This window comes from Grus americana, chromosome 1 (assembly GCF_028858705.1).
Source record: "Grus americana isolate bGruAme1 chromosome 1, bGruAme1.mat, whole genome shotgun sequence".
Lineage (NCBI taxonomy): Eukaryota > Metazoa > Chordata > Aves > Gruiformes > Gruidae > Grus > Grus americana.
The window spans coordinates 119,920,484-119,939,000 of NC_072852.1; the positions used below are offsets into that span (position 1 = coordinate 119,920,484).

Consider the following 18,517-nt stretch of genomic DNA (forward strand, 5'->3'; position numbering starts at 1 on the left):
AATACAAAAAGGTGCTAGGAAAAGCTGAAGGGGCAGAGGTGGCTCACTCAGATGATCCTTCTAACGCATCTTCAAGCCGAAACAAATTCTGCAACCAAACTTGCTGAGAACAACACTAAGAGAAAGCAGCAAGTAATGATTCTGTTCTTACACAGGGTTGTCTCAGTAACTCCTCACTTGGTATCTGGTGTTCCATTGCATAAGTGCTCAAGAGGGATTTTTCTCCTGCAGGAGTAACAACTAAAGCAGAACGACAGACTAAAACAAAACTCTCTCCTTCTCAACAAGCATGTAAAGATCTGTCCTTTGTGTTCTTTGCAGCACCCTGGTGCATGGGACACAGAAGACTTGTCATAACTCCTGGCATGTTACATATAGATATATAGATACAGAATGACCATATCGTCTAATCTTCAGGAGTAAATGGGTTACAGAAAGCTGAACCCCCCAGAAGGAGCATTGCAGTACGTACAGTACAGGTACAGACAGTTAATATATACAACAGCCAGTCCACACCAATACTGGTTTAGTGAGCAGGCTGCTGACAACTGAACTTTCAGGTCTATATGCAACAGCTTTTCCTGGTCTTGACAGCTTTCTCCCTGACAAGAGTTTGACATCCGACACTGGATCTTGATAATCATGAGACAAAACTTATGCTTGCAGCATACAAAAGGTAACAAAGTAAAGTTGTGACCTGCTGGTTAGTCCAACTTCAGTGCTGTTCTTCTCCAATACATCTATCTTAGTAAACTGAATGAAGAAGAAATATTTTGAGAGAAGAGTTGCAAACGCAAGGTGCAATTTCAGTTTGATCTGTAAGTCATTCAATTGAAGAAAGGAAGATAAAGCAAAAGAGAAGGGGTTTAACCCGTTTTATACTATATTGTTAACATAATAATGCTTTCTATAAATGAACAAAACCTTTCTGCAAGGGCTTTACTTCCCTAGAGTGGTATTTTCTGCCTGCAAAGAAAGGTAGAAAATAAGGAGTTACGGATTGTTTTTCAGACAATTTTTGTTCCTCCTTTATCCTAGTGGCTGCTGTGGTATTTATCCTTGACCTGTTCAGAGGATGTTCTTCTCAATTCTTTGACCTTGTCCACAAAAGACACTAGCGTTTTTTTGGTTTTGGTGGGGTTTTTTTTCCTGTCCCTTCCCAGTTTTTCTACAGTAAAGTCGTAGCTCCTCAGATCAATCAAACCTTAAGCTCTTAAAATGGCAAAGTAACGACTTACTAGACGCATGTAATACTATCCAGATTTAAACTGGCATCTGTAGGATGTCTCTGTCATTACATTGCAAGTACAGCAGTTTCAAGAATGCTAGTTCCTTTACGCTATCAAACAAGTGCTTGAGAACACTATATTTCAATCCATAGGAGGAGGAAGTGATGACTACTACATTGATAAAAACAGCAACTAAAACCATAGTACATAGCGTTCAGAAGAAATTGATACAATTTGTCTGGTTAACAAAATAAATCCTGACTTAAGGTCACATGTAAGGCTTGTGAGCCTCTAACATAACATGACAGTCTCTCAGTGACACATATGGGATGCATTAACCTGTTCACAACGAATAAGAAAAGCTTCTGTGTATTAGAAGACAACAGACATTGGTGACAAGAAAATGGAATGTTTCAGTTAAATCTCTGTGTGTGTGTAAAATGAAAATCCTGCTGGTTGTTTTCTATAAACGGAAATGAATAAAGATTCCAATTTCACATTTTGATTTCAGACCATTTTGCAGAATTTGTCATCACAAGATATAATTGAAGCAACCAGCTAACACTTTGAAGATTAGACAGTCCGGTGGCTACTGAGAACATACACGTGTACAATATACTCATATTTAAGAAAAAAATAGAGCATAACCTTTGTTTCCTAGACACCAGAAAGGCTCATTAAGAAAAACTGGTATCTTTTTGACAGTTTTTTCAGTAACTAGTCTCTCAGTAATTCACAAACTTTCCTCCCTCCACCCAGCTGGTACTGACTGACAAGCACTGGAAAACTGAATAGAGTACGACAAACCAGGAATCCAATTGTTTCATTTAGAGTTAATTTAGATTTAAACTTTTTAAAATGCTGGTTTAAAACTATATGCAGTATGGATTTGCTGGCTGGAAATTATTTTACACATATTCTTCCCCCATCCCCTTATACTATAACGTATTATAACAAGCAATTTTTTTTGAAACTTGACATGTTTTTGACCTTGACATTTGGAAGTAGCACGTTTTATTGCATAAGCCAGAGCTACACATTTCAAGCATTTCCTTCAAAATTGCTCTGGAAGATGCAAAGGGAAAAAACAAGGTATTTCACCAAATCTGAGGTAAGACTGTCTTTAAGAACTTTCTTGCTTAGATGCACAAAACCACCCTGCTGACTTTCTCTGTAATTTAAAGGATAACTATTACCATATCAGTTCCATCTGCTAATCAGATATGCACAATGCATACTGTACTCGGATGACTTATTGGCAAGAATTGCAAGAAAGATAGGAATCATCTAAGGTCCACTACGAAGGAACTGGAAAGGAGGAGAAGCACATTAACTGTTTTATTAAGTGAGTTTCTACTTACCATTATCAGGAACTGGTTCCATATCCCATGGGCTAAGCTTTTCAATTTCACCATTGTCCCATCTGATTCATCAAGGTAAAAAATAATAATTTAAAGTTATCTCGACTCAGAAGTATTCCCTCCAAGCATATTTAAATCACATATATTTTTAGGTATTAATAAAATATACTGTATAAACATGTATATAAACAAAAGCATTAGGTAACCATGAGCTGTCACAGTGCAAAAACGAAACATTCCTCTTAATGAATTTCAAATTAAAATTGTGTTCCTGATTTTGGCTATAGGCAACTTACCCAATATAAAAAAAAAATCAATTTTACAAAGCTTGTATACCAAGAAGTTCCAGAAGTAAGTCATACGCTTGGAAAAATGAAATAACAACATCAAGGGGAAGATACGAGAAAAAAAACACAGGGGAGAGGATTTTTTTGCTAACCACAACAGTAGCTGTGCAAGTCTGTGGAATGTTTCAGAGAAAGGAAAAACAGTAAATGAGGTATTTGGTATATTAACATTTCATTATATAATGCATACCACATTAAGGCAAAGAAAAGAGTAAGTGTAAAATGAAGAAACTAAAGTTAAGTAAGGACCAAGAGGAAGCAAAGGCAAACATAGTTGATATTGATAGTGTGTATATTCACTCTGATACTTAACTATTAGGTATGAATATCATTTTGAGATCTCTCCAAATCCTACCACATTTGGGCAGATTTTTACATGTTTTTAACACCCCAGAAAATACCAACAAATTTTGATATTTCAAAGATAAGAAATGCTAGAGCTTAACACTTTACTGGTCCAGCCAGACCAGAAGTCTTTGAAACTATTATTGGGAGATGCTATTTATGGAAACTTTATGATCCTATACAAGTCCATTCTATTTGTACTTAGTTCTTTGGTATCTGCTTATTTTTGTCTAATACCTTTTTGAACCTGCTAATACTGTTTCCACAGCCTCCTGTGTAAATGTATTTCCAAAATTCACTACCCCCAATGTTAAAAAACCCAAATCTTGTTAAACAACTCCCTTATAGATTTCAACACATACCTCTAGTTCTGTCATTACAGAATTTGGTGAATATTAATTCTCTATTCACTCTGCCTATCACCTTTATGATTTTGGGAATTATGAACATACCCCTTTCACCCTTCTCTTCCACCTGAAGTGTCACATTTTTTTAGTCTTAATCCACAAAGCATCTGATACATAATCATTTTAGTTGCCCTTCTCCATACCTTTCCCAAAGTCATTATGTCTTCCTTTAGATACCGAGACCCAAAATGCATTAAGACATCAGCACACCACAGGGCTAGAAAGCAGTGAACAATACTCTTTTGTCCTTGATATTCTTTCTGATGGTGCCCAACATCTTGTTAGCTGTTGTAGCTGCCACTGCACATGCAGCTGACGCTTTGAGAACTGTCAATGACTACCTTAGCATTTCTGTCTTCAGCTGAATCTATGAATGAGCTCAATGTCATATAAGCACAAATAAGTCCATTGTTCCCTCAGATGTCCTACCTAACATTTATCTGCACTGAAAATTATCTGGCACTTTTTTAGCCAGTCAGTTTTATGAGGTCCTTCTGAACTTCTTACCTTTAGGGTAGTATTTGACTACTACCTGAAATAACTTGGGATATTTACAGACCTTGGGTATTTCACTGTGCACACCCTCCAAGAGGCTTAAAAGGCCACCGAGTAAAGCTAGTTCCAGCACCACTTCCTAGGGGAGCCCAACTACTCCAGCCTGAAATACGATCATTAACAACCACTATTTTGCACCCTATCCTTTAACTAATTTTCAACTTAGAAGTATTTGCTCCAATCCTATGTCATCTTAGTTTCTTTAACATCTCCTGAAGAGAAATCCTGTCAAGGGCTTCTTAAAAAAAATAAAAAGAAAAATCCAAATATACCCTGTCCACTGTCCATTTTATTCATGTGCTTACTAACAAAGTCACAGACCTTCAAAAGGGGTAGAGAGGCAGAACTTCCCTGTTCAGATGCAGTGCTAGCTCCTTCTTAGAGCTGGGTTTATCCTTATGCTCAATGGTGTTATTCTTTATTATAGGCATCTGTCAGAAACTGAAGTCAAATTATCAGTCTATAGTTCCCCAATTTCCCTCCAGAGCCTTTTCTGTTGGCAGGAGTTACAATAGCAATCTGCCAGTCCTCTAGTACAGGGTCCATCTGTAGGACAGTTTTCAACTTTGCCAGGAGTTTCCTATCAGAGTTCTTCAAATGCCTAGGTGAATGCTGTCTACTTCTTATGACTTAATAAACTTTGCTATTTGGTATAATACCTCCCGTGCATTTATGTCAAACAAACTGAAAACTGAGATGATCATACTCACATTATTTTATTACTAAAACTCTGCTCAGGCAAGAGCACCTCTCTATTATTTTGGATTACTCATTGACTTAGGAAAACTTGGATCCATCCACATTCAGCCTGTTAGATGGTTACGAACTAACAGAGTTCTGAAGGCTCTGAAGATTCATTTACTGAGTTCTGCTCCCCAGTTTACAATACCTCAGTTGTTGGTATTCATGAATGTATATACTACTTCATAGTGTTGCGTGAAAGACTTATCAATACAGTTTAGTACAGGTTAAACCCCATTTTAGTTCCACTTATGCTCCATTCATCCATATAATGCAACTTAATAATACATAAATCTGTTTCTAACACAAGTATCTGTTTTTGTCTGGCCAATAAAATAACAAAACGTTCAATTTATACATCTTCTATTTATTTATTATCTATGCAACAGTGATGGTGATAATTTGAGATGATTCCTAAGTGTGTGACAACCTGGTTACCGATAAGACTTTTGATTAAGTTACATGGCAATTACTCCCCTTCACGTCATTCAAATGTAGTTTCCCACACTCTCCATCACTGAGTGTTCTGAAGCCAACTTTCAAAGGTGGTTTCTGGTATAAAATAAAAAGCACTTCTATTCCAATAAAGCTCTTTGTCTCAGAAGTGGTGAAGAACAACTGCAGATCCTCAAAGTCAGCTGGATTAGCAAAATTCTACAATCTCAAAAAGCACCATAACCCAAATCCTGAGTGAAGAAGAGATACAGCATGTTGCAGTTTTTACAAGAGTCACAACCATTTGCGTTTAGATGTTTTTTTCTCATTTAAACAGATGTAATTTAAAAAATTTAAAAATCTTTTTGCATCCAATGTATAAAGCATATGAATGCAAATTAGGAAGGTACTGCTGCTGAATTCTTGGATAGACAAGATTTAGGATTCTTGAACAAAGGATTGTATTTACAAAAAGAGCTAAGGACCCAGCCAAGTTACAAAACCTAACTATACCCGCAAAACACTGGAGACATTTTCACATTCATATCTTAGGAATCTTCTCTAGAAGAGTTGTTTGCGAGTCAAAGTAGAACAGAGTCACATTCTCTACAAAAGCAGCACATATCTTTAAAGAGATCTCTTTGGAAAGTGCTCTTTAAAGAACACTGCATTCCTTACCTGTTCAATTATTAAGCTAAATTCAAAGCAGCTCTAGACTTCCCTCAGTTAAAGGCTGGTGCATTAAAATACTGAAATATCCTTTAGCGTTCACAGGAAATCCTTTAGCGTCTAGGAAATTGGCTATCAACTCTTTTTTGTAACTGGAAGCCTGATTTTGAACTGGTCAAGAAAACAACCAAAAACCCCATCTAAACTTACTCTTAAGGAACAACTGTGGTAACATAACCAACCATATGAAAGGTATAACATATGGAAGGTAGCATATATTCCCCATAGTAGCATATCAAAGGGTTTGAGCTATCCAACAGACAAAATTCAGTACTTTGAAATAAAATTTAGTTGTATTTTCACACTAGTATCTGCACTCAGTAGACTTTCAATCCGCACCTCATTTTACAAAACAAGGGAAAATATACTAGCCAGTAACTTGATATTTTTACGTCTCCTGCAGGAGATACGCTCCAACTGTATTATCCCTCATGCCTGGGACATGAGTAATATGTCAGTGAGCATCCAGCACCATTTTAGTTTGTCAAGATCTTCTCTTTAGGTAAGAGAAGAGTCCGAAGGAGAATGAAATGAGGGCAAGAAATCAATGTACAGATAGTCTGCATTTCAGTTTTTCATCTGTACATATTTTCTCATTGTGAGCAATTAAGCAACTGTCAGAAAGAAAAAACAAGTATTTGCTCATACTGACAGATGCTTTGTATGTGGAGCAGTCTTAGCTTTATTAGTCAGGAATGTGAAGAAGTAATTTAAGGTCAGATGATCTGTTGTAGAGACTTAAAGTTGATGACACTTTTACTTAGGGCACATCAAGAGTGTCAGTTTGCTAACTGTAGATGTAGAAGCAAAAGCGAAAATTCACTTGCCAAAAGCATACAGGCAAGAACTTCAATCTGGAAGTTACTTACACCCTTCCACTAAGGAAAAAAATCAGCAGGACAGATGACAAGTAGATGAAACAAGGAACCAAAATACATAACACAATCTTGGCAGTCTCACAGAATTGTCTATTAGCTACAAGTACTTCCTTTCTTTGGGATGAGTGACAGGTTCAAAAGCCTCTGAGTGAAGGGAAAAAAAAAGCCCTCTAACAATGAAACTGAATATCAAATATACTGTAAAAGACATGGGAAGAACCTCTGGTCATGACAGAAATAGGAATATTATGTATTCGCTGATTATTTTCCTTACAGTCCTCCCTTGCTGAGGGACTACAAAGCAAGATCCCAGAACCATTCCAGACAACTTGGACAGGACAAGGACAATATCTTGATTCTGAACACTGAGGTCCAGAGTTATCTTTGTTCACCTTTCTTCTCTTTTGCGTGAAGGACGTCTTTGTTGATATAAAAGAAGGTGCACAGGAACACCACTTCCATCAAACCGTCATGGGGGGATAGCAGGGAGTCATTTTTCAGACTATGCCTTGGTAAAGAAGGTATGGGTCCAACTAACTTGTTACCAGTTTGACTCAGATGTTCCTGGCCTTTCCTGTTTAAGCAGTTATTTTTTTTCTACTGTAATACCCTTGATTTGCTCAATTTGCCATGTTTTGAACAATGCACTTGATATTATGTGCCTTCATCTAAGCAGTATTATCTCCTGACAAGTAGACTGGTCAAAGGGATTTGTCTGTTACAGATAACACAGGGTTATGTTATCTAACAGTTATCTAGCTACATATCACCCAAAGAGGAAATCAGAAGGTGAAATTTTAAGTGGGATCTACACAATAGGGAATATGGCAGAATACCACTGGGCAGTGAAGAGACTCAAGTTCTGTCTTCACATTCATGTGCCAAGCACGAAGAGAGCAACATTTGGAAACATCCTCTACAGGAGTCTCAACTGATAGCATGAGATCATCTTACACGTACACTTGCTCTTGTGGACTATAATGTGAAAGACAGAAGCGTGAGAACTTGACGCACAAGGATCATGTCAGCAACAGAAGAGATTCAGCATGCCCCATCCAAAACCAATTATCAATGAAGAATAAAAAAAAAAACCAAACACAACCAACCAAAAACAAACTGGAATTTGCATTGCTTGCTTTGTGGAAGAGATTCAGCACTAATCATTACAGAAAATGATTAGCAAATGATGTGAAAGAGGTCAATAACTTCTTTTATCATATTACTATTCACTAAAAGTTGCCACAAGTCATTACATATTTACCTAGTGCTAGATTAGCAACTTGAAACCATTAAGAAGTGATAATGGAACCAGTAAAATAATTTGAACAATTTACACATTCTCATACCAATAAGCCAGCTATGTAAGAGGCAATCCACACTACTAACATTAGAAATGTAAAATCTTTTTATACTTACTTAACGCTGTAACACTGAAAGTGACTATCTGGATATTGAGGCTGATATGGTTCTTGACCCAACACTGTTCCAAACCACCATGCATCATCAATAATGGATCGGAACCTATCAGCTAAAGCAAGAAAAGTCTGCTCAGACATTCTACTAAGAAGAGTTACTTAACTGTGCTTCCACATCCAATTAGAAAAACTTTTGATCAATGTATTTCAGTTTAAAGTTCTAAATTCACTGATACTCAATAACACGAGACAACTTATTATACCAAAAAAATACAAGTGCTAAAGTCTAAATAAGTTTGCCACTTAGCTATAAAATAAGAAACAGGAACACTAGAGTCTCAATATAGGTTTTGAAGACCGTATCTTAGATCTATGGTAATCCCTCCAAAAAGCTTAGTACAGCAGTTGTTAGGCCTAAATTTCAAATGGGCAGAGGGACGTTACCGACCAGGGAGACCTCTGAAGTTACAAGCAAGTAGCATCTAGCATATTCAGCAATTAGCCAAGGACAAATTAACAATTTCAAAATTGTTTAGTCAAATACTTAGAAAACAAACTTACAAGCTTGCCAGTTCCTTTGCCGTGCTTCATCATAGAACTGACGTAATATAAGGAAGTCGATAACATCTGGCATATCATGGTATCTAGATAAGAGAAATAATCCCTTTCACGTATGCGGCTTAGGGCGTTAGGAAGAAGCTTAAGAAGAAACATATTTGTAAATACTTTTCAGAAAAATAAAAGATGCACATACCTGATGGAAAATGATTTGTCTGTATGTTTTCCAGTGGCATGATCTATAAAGGCAAGCTTGAGGCAACATAATGTGGGAGGACCAACTTCATATCTAATTCCAACAATTTTTACCAATTCCTGATCCTACAGGTAAGAACAGTTTCAGCAAGTATTACCTTCTGGACTATGCACAAAACTATTAATTTAACATTAGTTAACCAAGCACATGAAATGTACCCACATCCAAAAAGCCAATAATATTGAAACTGTACTTGAGATTTCAACAGAATGCAGTCTGGCAGACTTGGCAATTTTAACATAGGTATTTATATTTGGGCTTCCCGCAGGTAACGCTGAAGATGCTCTGGTAATTGAAGACACTTTCCCCTATTATTACCATAGGGAAACATTACGGGAAATGGCATAACCTCATAAGTCAATATTTTGCAAACAGTGTAATACAACTCGTCATTCACAGACTAGTAGTATTGAACCCACAGTACCTTCAATGCAGACCTACCCTAAGGACGACTTTTCTCCATGGCTCCTTGTGTGGATTCAGTTCATAAATGTTATTTCTTCTAACTGCTTCAATGTAAGCTTCATGTCCTTGTCGGAAATATATTACCTAAAGAAAATCACAAACAAACCAAAAAACCACCCAAACAATAAAAGTTATCCTATATTTAGTAACTATAATAATGTTAGTTAACACAAGCGTTTAAAGATTTTTAATCAGTATTCCTACCTCGTCGCCCATCTGAGGAACAAAAGGGGATCTTCGAAGAGCTGTGTCTGTTATCCAAATGGGAGGATGCAAATCATATGACAATTCCATGTTTGCTGGTTGTGTTGGAGCATTAGCCTTCACATTTAAGAAAGAGCAAAATTAGACATAATGGATATATTGCTGACATGACATCAAAACAACTCATTCCATTTTAATTTGGCAGACAAAAAGCTTAACTTATAAGAGACTAATGTACATTTCTAAAATGTATTAACAAAATTCCTCCAAGGCTTTGCTCGAGTTGTAACTGTATAGGTAGCACTAATATTAAGCATTCCTTCCCTATATGAAGATTTGAGTGAACAAGATTAACTGTTATGCAGGTCTTAAGAGAAACAAGGTTTTATAATTTAGATGGCAGTCTCACTGCCCAATTTAAAAAAAAATATCAAGCTGCAAGAAACTATCTGAAGATGAAAAATTATGAGAAATATTGCACAGCAAATATTCATATTAAAACAATTGAAAAAAATGTAATTTTGAGAATACTTGGAAGAAAGTGAATGGATGGAGAGAAAAACACACCAAAGTTACCCCAAGCACTAAAAAAAACCTCTTTGCCCTTTTATGGCAGAAAACAGCAAATAATAGCTATTGTAACTTAAAAAAGGATAATTATTTAAATTAACTTTAAAAATTCACTAAAAAGTCATTATTGTAACTTATAAAAAATTAAAAATTCAATCCAAGCATAAATGGCCACCATAAATACAGTGACTATTTGCCCTAAGTTTTCAAAAAGATATGTTACTTCAAAGGAGACAGTTTAACAGGGTTTTAGTCTAATATTCAGTAAGCTTATTTAATAAATCACATTTCCCCTTTGATACCAGCAACCTTGAGCACCCTTTTTATTTGAAAAGTGAAAATGACTTCACTTGGAATGCAGATTCTTCCATACAAATCAGCAGATACCTTGTATTTGGAATGGTCTCTAATTAATTAAGGGTACACTGTATGTAGTGATACCAATATCCTTGTCCAATGGCAATAACAATTGCTTTAACAGTTTCCAGTGAAGTGGTCTGAAAACCTAAGAGAGAATTCTATTAAAGAGTGAGTAGAAGAAATTAACTGTATACCTCCTCCTGCTTTTTTGGTTTGGGCTTTTTTCTCCTTTTTCTTCTTCTTCTCTTTGGAGGAGATGTTTTCTCTGCTGACATTTCATCTTCTGAAGTACTGCAGTATCTGACAGCTTTCCGTCGAGAAGTCCGTACGGGAGGCTGTAGGTTAATCCCTGCATCAGCGATCCAGTCAGAGTATCTGCTTGAGGAATCACTGTCCATAGTGGATGGGTTAGGGAAAATACAAACGTAAAACCAAGTCATTAATATTTCAGAATGCTAAGTTCTCTTAGACAAGTATCTAAAGATACAGAGTGCTGTTGAAAGCACTATCAAAAGAACTAAAATTACTTTGACCTGTTGTAACAATTACTTCACTTGATGTTTAACATAATTTTTTGGGAACACAGTAATTCAAAACATGTTTTTTTAAAAACTCAAGTCTGGTGAATTCTAAAACCAGTATTTTTATTCAAGAAAATTGTGCAATGAAATTCTGGACTAGTTAAGAGCCCTGCCTAAAGAACACATTAGCCAAACACTACTTAAATTCTTTAAAGACAGTTATACAAATTTCACAGGTACACATCTGCTTTTTTTATATATCTCTCTTTCTCTCTTTCTGTAATTTTTAGTTCCACTACTATAGAGTTCTAGAAAGAACACATAAAAAAGCACTGTGATTAAAATTATCTATAACTTTAGTTCTAAATAAAACTATAACCTTATCAAAATTAAGTTTTTTTCAAACATTTTTAAAAAGCAAGCAACTGACTGTTGCTGCATTATTAAAAAACAAAACCAAACAAAAATCCCCACCCCTCAAAAAGCCAACAGAACAAAATACACTATAAAAACCGTTCCAAACTATCTTCTCTCTCGTTGCCATCTAGCAAAAAAGCAAAAGGATTTAAAACCACATTAAAAGCCAGAAATGTTTTGGTGAAATTGAACACTAAATAACATTGCAATGTGTCAGTACAGTACCCCACAAAATATTATTATATATGAAGGACAATAGAACTTTCATACAACTTTTAACTTGCCAAAATTCAAGTATAACTCATTACAGTAAAAGCTGGAGTCCATTTGTTCGCTTTTACCTAGAACTATTACTGTTGCTTTTCTTGTCACTTCTCCACTCTTCCTCTTCATCAGATGAACCAGAGCCCTCACTTTCTTCGGCTTCCTGAATTTAAACATATGCAAAGTCAATCCAAAACATTCTCACAGCACATGTTTTAAGGGTTTGAAACATAAAACACATTCTCTATTCATGTCTGCATATTATCAAGTTAGGAAGAAATCTGGTAGAAAGAGTTGTTAAAATCGAAATGGAAGTAGTTCTTTTTTGTAGCTGTTTTTGACTTACCTATTAACCTCAGGAGTGCACTATTAATCATTAGCTTCTGTACATTCACTCACATTTTATTAGCCACATGTGGATCCACCTGCTGTAGCCACTCTTCACAAAGCAACACTTCTATCCCCCTACCATATGACAGTTTTTTTTTTTCTAGTCTAAGTTCACCTTGTTGATGAGAACAAAGTGGTAGGCGATTTTGATTCCTTCAAATTCCACACTCATGATGCTCTAATTAGGTCACGTAAAGTACACAATAAAATCTAGCTCACTAGAACACAAAGGAAGGATTTAAAGATTGCAAAGGGAGCAAATCAAGGAAAACTATCACATCTCCCATTTGCACACAAGTAGATTCTGTTACGGGAGTAGCATATCTATGATTTTTTTTTTCTCATTAGTTATGCAAGTTAGAATCAGGTGATTTTTCTGATTTTAGTATCAGCTGATTGACCAAGTATTAATTGGGAGTGGTATTCATGCCTGTATTTAAATACAAAATTAAACAGTCAAGATACCATCAAAATATATAACTTAAATAATTTCCTGATTATTGTTCAACAATTTATTTGCATTAACTTCATGTTTTAAAAGTGTTTTCCATAACTGAAATGACTAAGTATAATACATTGCTCATGTCTCAAGTTGTATGTTGTCAAGCAAAAAAAAACCAAAAAAAAACCCCCAAGATTTAACTTGCAACTTCAAGTTCGATTAATTCAAACATTATTGAACTGATTATTTGTTTGTCATTTTCAGAGTAACAAAGTTAACAGTCTTCCCCCTAAGACCTGTTCATACAATGTACAGGATGGACAATACTTGCTAAGTCATTTCTTATCTTTTATTGCTTCTTAAAAAATATGGAAGTATACATAGTATTTACAGGATAGTGTGCATAACTCTTCTATTTGCACTTGGTGTGCTTTGAATTTGTCAGGTGCCAGAAGTCTCCTGTCAACTCCCCTTCCACCCTATGCCCAAAATAAGGAAAACCTGAACTTTTCATTGAAGTGATTTATTGTTTTTAAACACATAGGAATTCTTTATCAAGAAGCTAGGAGAAGAGAGTCCATTTCCAAAGAATATAATTCTTCATCTTACTTAGATAATTATCCTATCTCCCCAACATCCCCCATTTTGTTCACCATTCTTCCTTAACAAAGTAAGTGACTAGTCCAACAAGTCCAACCTTCTTTACTCCTTCCAGTTCTTCCCCCTTCCCCAGTTTGGGACTATCTCCTTGCGTGCAAGGCAAGACAACTGCAGTCCAAGCAGTCCTACCACTGATTTACAGCATCTGATAACACAGCTGTCAAAAGTCTGGCTACCCAAAGCAAAGTCCTGTTTCACCCCAAGCCAGGACTCAGCCAGGATAAACAGACTCTGTGGAAGAATCGCATTACCAGGCTGTAACAACGCTTTATCAAGAACCTTCAAAATTTCCAGTTTTAAGCGTGTGCACAAATTTGGAAGGTTTTCGCAGAGAAACTGCAACACACATCTAAAATACAAACTTCACTTTAAGCCAATCTTGGCATTGTACATCAGTTTTTTGCCTTGGGTTGTGGATTTGGTTTAGAAGGTTCTCAGCAAAACCAGTTCAGCCATTTATAAGATGACAGGAAAGATTGCCATTATTAAAGCAACAGATAACTAGGTTTGAGAAGTGCTAACCATAATGATGCTTACAGAAGTTCTTTCCCTGGAAAAACGGAGGTTTTTTGTTTACTTGTTTGTTTTAAGAGAGAAAAGGCACATTTGTATGAAACTTCATTTATTGCTGAGGAACTCAAGTTCAAAATACAGAACTCAAGAGAACTTACCTGCTCTATCAAGCCAAAGCAGTTATCTCTTTCCTCATCAGAAGACTCCAGTTGTTCAATGTTATTCCGTGTTCGGTAATTGCGGTATTTCCGTCTATGCAGTCTACGCTTAGATTGTATTAATGAAGACTCAGAGTCACTCTAAATTATATAAGAAGTGAAAAAAAGAAGTTACATAAAATTATATATGTGGCAAATTTTTAAGGGGGCAAAAAGGGGGCTAAAAGCACTGCTGAATGTAAAAACAACCTCATCACATCACAGCCTGATCACGTCAAAACTCCTTTTCACAGGAAACAATTTTCCTGTAAGCCATTAGTTTTAAATTTGCTGTTCCCAATTTTAGTAGTCGTTCTAAGAAATCGGTCTTTATAAGCTACTGTAAGTGATGGGTCTATTCACATTACCTGATAAATATATTTACAGAATCAAGACATTAACTGCCTACAATGTGCAATTCTGAGGAACAGAAATTCTCAACTCTCCCCAGTGAAGGGGATCACACAGCAGAATTCTTTCATCACATTGTTTTGTACTGCAAGGTACAGCGAATCAGGCTGCTATCTTATAAACACTGTACAGTAACCAATTTTTCCTTCTTACTGATCTCTTCTAAAAAAATAATAAAAAAAAATTCAAAAAGAGGCAAGTCTGAAAAAGTTGCCCCATACACAAAACATTGTCATCAAGAGTAAAATGACAAGGGAATAGCAATATAGTCTGTAATTCTTCAAATACAGGACCTTGAATGCTCTCACTTGCACCTGAATGCTTTAGCATGGACTTAAAACTGCCTTTGAAACTTTAACTGCAGTAAGACTAGAATGGCCTGAAATCAAGCCTGCCTTTAAAAATTACTACCAAATACCTTAGATGGAAGGAGGCAAGACTGAAAGAAAAAAAGAATTCTACGTATTCATAAAAATAAATCAAACCTTGTCCTGCAATAAGTGGAAGCTGAATCAGCAGGAACCTGTGAAGACCTTCAGAAATACCTACTTTCATTTTTTTTAAACCATGACTTGTCCCTGGACACAGAATGCCCATTTTCCTAGAAGCTGCTGCATACCTTTTCCAATGACTCGAATGATTTTTTCTTCTCTGTCGCATAAAGATCTCTCTCTTCTTCCCCTTTTGCAATTCGATATTCTTCCTGCTTCCTAAAAGAAAGTAATGAAAATCTAATTCTATATATGTTTTCACAATGTTGAAAAGTTAAATGATCTGTTCTCTTTACAGGATCTATCTAAAAAACTCTAACACCTAATTCCATTACATTATTAATTTCAGATGTTACTGCTCAAACACCTATAACATATGTCCTTTCATTTCCAGATAGAGTAAAATATTGGCTATTAAGAAAGTCTTCCTTGCAAATATCAGAATATAAAAAACTTTTCAGCTCCATTTTTAATCCACATTTTTCCCTTTGCAATCATTCTACCTCCCAAAACCATGAAAACTGTTTAAAAACTTCAGAGATATGGCAGCACATATGGCTGCACCATTAAAAAGAAATTATTTTGCTATTGATATTAATTATCACAGATGCATACTGATAGCACATTTGAAAGCAGCTAACTCTTTTAGCACTTGAAGTGCTCAGCGCTGCTTCTGATCAAAACACATCACCCCCACAAGGTCTCACAAAAGCACAATCTCTCAGAACTCTTTCATGAAAGTGAATTTAACCTATATCCCTTTATTTTGGAAAAAAGAACAATCTAGGCAATCTAGCTGTCCTTTAAGATGACTTAAAATATTGAAACATGGGAAAATCATTCCCTATTAAACTGGAGAAACTTCCATTTATTTTTGTTGAATAGATTTTACAATTAGAAGGTTTTAAGCACAGCTGACTATAACACTGAACTATTCCAATTTGCACCACATATCAGTTTTAGCTTAGGTCTAATAGCACTAGGTTTAGAAAAAACAAGAAGATGTGTTCTCTCTAGTCGTATCTGCAGCCCAGTAAGCTGTCTACAGACCTGAGTAGGCTTGGTGGTATTTCTGGTACAACAACTCTTCGTTTCCAAGCCTGAAGGTCTCGCTCAGTAGCCATCTGACTTCGTGGCGCATTTTGATGCATCTGACGCACACCTTCAACTTGCCCACTACGTCGTAGACCAATATTGGGAGGAGACTGGATGTCGAAACTTGGTCTTCTAAAAGCTAAAATACACAAACAAAAATATTTTTTCCAAACTACACAGAACTGGAACCTTGTTTCTTCTTACAACAAGATAAAAAAAATTAACACTTTACGTATTTTTATCTCCATGAGTGTAAATACATGACTAGTTATTACCTTCAGGAAATTATCTGTCCTGTAGAAAATAAAGTGAGATTACATATATACTTTTAAAATGGCTATTTCTTCTACTATTTTAATACAGTGAAAGAAAGTATAACGTGACAGAGGTGTTTTTCTGAACTGTTTCAGGCAGCTCTGAGGCTAGTGAAGCTCTAAAAAGCGCTTTTCCTGGAGCTGAGCTTACATAATTAAAACCTACAAGGACACAGATCAGAAGAGTGCCTGGTTTAAATCTGTAAAGAAGGGAGAGGGGCACCCAGTTAGAATAATGGTAATAAACTTTTTTTGCAAACTGTAGAGGAGAATAAATGTAGTTCCTATAAACCTTAGAGTACTCTACAAATATTATTAAATATGTAGCACTCTGCAAGAATACAATTAATGCTCTTTAAATTACAAAACAGTCTTTCACTTTTCCTTTTAATCACAGGAGTAGCAGTGTTTTAATGAGTAAGATGATTTTCACCAGATATCACTTTGTTAAGGGAATCTTCATCCCCAAAACAACATTAAAGTTAAATCCTGTTTGAAAAATTTCACACAGCATAGTCAAAATGGAGACAGAACAATTACCTAAGAGTTTATCAACAAGTACTAACCTCTTCTAGGTGTTCCTTCCCCATTATGTGGGCCAGTTGAAGCCAATTCTTGATCAGCTCCAGTCCTTTGATCTTGTTGTAGTTGTAATTGTCTAATCATGCCATCAAGAATGCTGGGCTCCAAGCCTTGTTCATCCTGATCAACTGTTTGTTGGCCTATAACTTGTTCAACCACTTCTCCATCGCCTTGCAAGTGTAATACAAATAAAATGAATGGGTTCAGTTAACTAAGTGACTATAGCAAATGATTTAATCTCATTGTTCACATCACAGTGAGACATGTTCGACAACTAAATACAATGAAAACCATTCATGATTCCAACTGCTTATTCAAGACAGATTTACAGAGTCTACAACTCAACACAGTTTGTGCATATCAGTGCAGAAAAGAAAAGAATTAAGACATCCGTTTGAACAACTGATTTTCTTTTTTTTCCTTGTTTAAAATTGTATTCACTGCTGGACCTTTCGACATCTTAGTGAACATAAATACACGACAGCTAGCATGTGAGAAAACAAAGGCATTTTTAAATCATCTATGTCCTATCTACTCTGTTGTCATCCAGAATTACTACAGTAACTCTAACTTCTGGATGTAGGTCTTTACTGATGCTGTTCTTACTTGTTGCTACATATCCAAGTTGAGGAATCAAATGCTCATCTGCACAGTTCTCTCTTCCTGGCACCAATCTTTGATACTTTGTTGGATGAGGGTTTCCATCCACATCTACTAAGAAGGGAGGGGGCATGAGATGAGGAGCCTGTTGAGTTTGCTCATCTAGGACGTAATTGTTAGAGTCTCGAATAAGTGGACGATAGTCAGTGTGGAAGAACATCTGATCAGGAATCTAGAAAGAAATGAAGTTTTTTTGTTATCAATTTGAAAAAAAAAAAAGAATATGCTAAAGAACAGAGAAGAACAAATAAATATCTAAAAATCTCCTTAAAGGTAAAAGAAAGGCCAAGTTCCCAATAAGAAGAGTTATGCATAGCTACAATTAACCTGTATGGGTTCTGCAGTACTCACTTTTGACAGTGCTTTTGCAGGCAACAAAATGCTTTTAGAAAACAATAATCTGAGGCAACTTAAAGCAGAAGCACTGCTTTACACTTACAATTAAAAATCTTTATGTCTCATTCTATTTCCTCCCCCTCCCACAATTAAGAAAAGTTTCCTTGGTGTCCATGCAAGGAAATACTTGTCTAAAGTTCAACATAAGCTCTCAAATTGAAATTCTTTCTTAATCATGCAATGTCCACCAGAATCTTTTTCTGCAACTGAAACAGTCTGTTAAATCCATGCAGCTGAAGGAAAACGGTTACACAAGTATTAGATCACAGTCAGAATCTGTGCTCCTAGCAATGATAAGCAAGATGAAGA

At 35.9% G+C, this 18,517-nt stretch overlaps 1 protein-coding gene across 6 annotated transcripts in view; it reads right to left on the reverse strand.

Moving 5' to 3' along the window:
• The window catches only part of BRWD1 (bromodomain and WD repeat domain containing 1), a 62,599-nt gene that overhangs the window by 24,068 nt on the left and 20,014 nt on the right, over window positions 1–18,517 (reverse strand). For 3 of the 6 annotated variants that reach the window (XM_054812778.1, XM_054812777.1, XM_054812779.1), the window contains exons 17-29: window positions 17,759–17,984; window positions 17,137–17,322; window positions 16,212–16,395; window positions 15,290–15,380; window positions 14,221–14,361; window positions 12,135–12,220; window positions 11,050–11,245; window positions 9,926–10,042; window positions 9,698–9,805; window positions 9,197–9,321; window positions 9,004–9,086; window positions 8,444–8,555; window positions 2,591–2,652 (exon numbers count right to left, since the gene is read on the reverse strand). In XM_054812778.1, the coding sequence (XP_054668753.1) occupies window positions 2,591–2,652; window positions 8,444–8,555; window positions 9,004–9,086; window positions 9,197–9,321; window positions 9,698–9,805; window positions 9,926–10,042; window positions 11,050–11,245; window positions 12,135–12,220; window positions 14,221–14,361; window positions 15,290–15,380; window positions 16,212–16,395; window positions 17,137–17,322; window positions 17,759–17,984 (1,717 nt within the window). Of the gene's footprint in view, window positions 1–697; window positions 754–2,590; window positions 2,653–3,661; window positions 5,672–7,526; window positions 8,003–8,443; window positions 8,556–9,003; window positions 9,087–9,196; window positions 9,322–9,697; window positions 9,806–9,925; window positions 10,043–11,049; window positions 11,246–12,134; window positions 12,221–14,220; window positions 14,362–15,289; window positions 15,381–16,211; window positions 16,396–17,136; window positions 17,323–17,758; window positions 17,985–18,517 lie in introns of those variants that run through there. The other 3 variants (XM_054812782.1, XM_054812783.1, XM_054812784.1) reach the window with 3 other exon arrangements.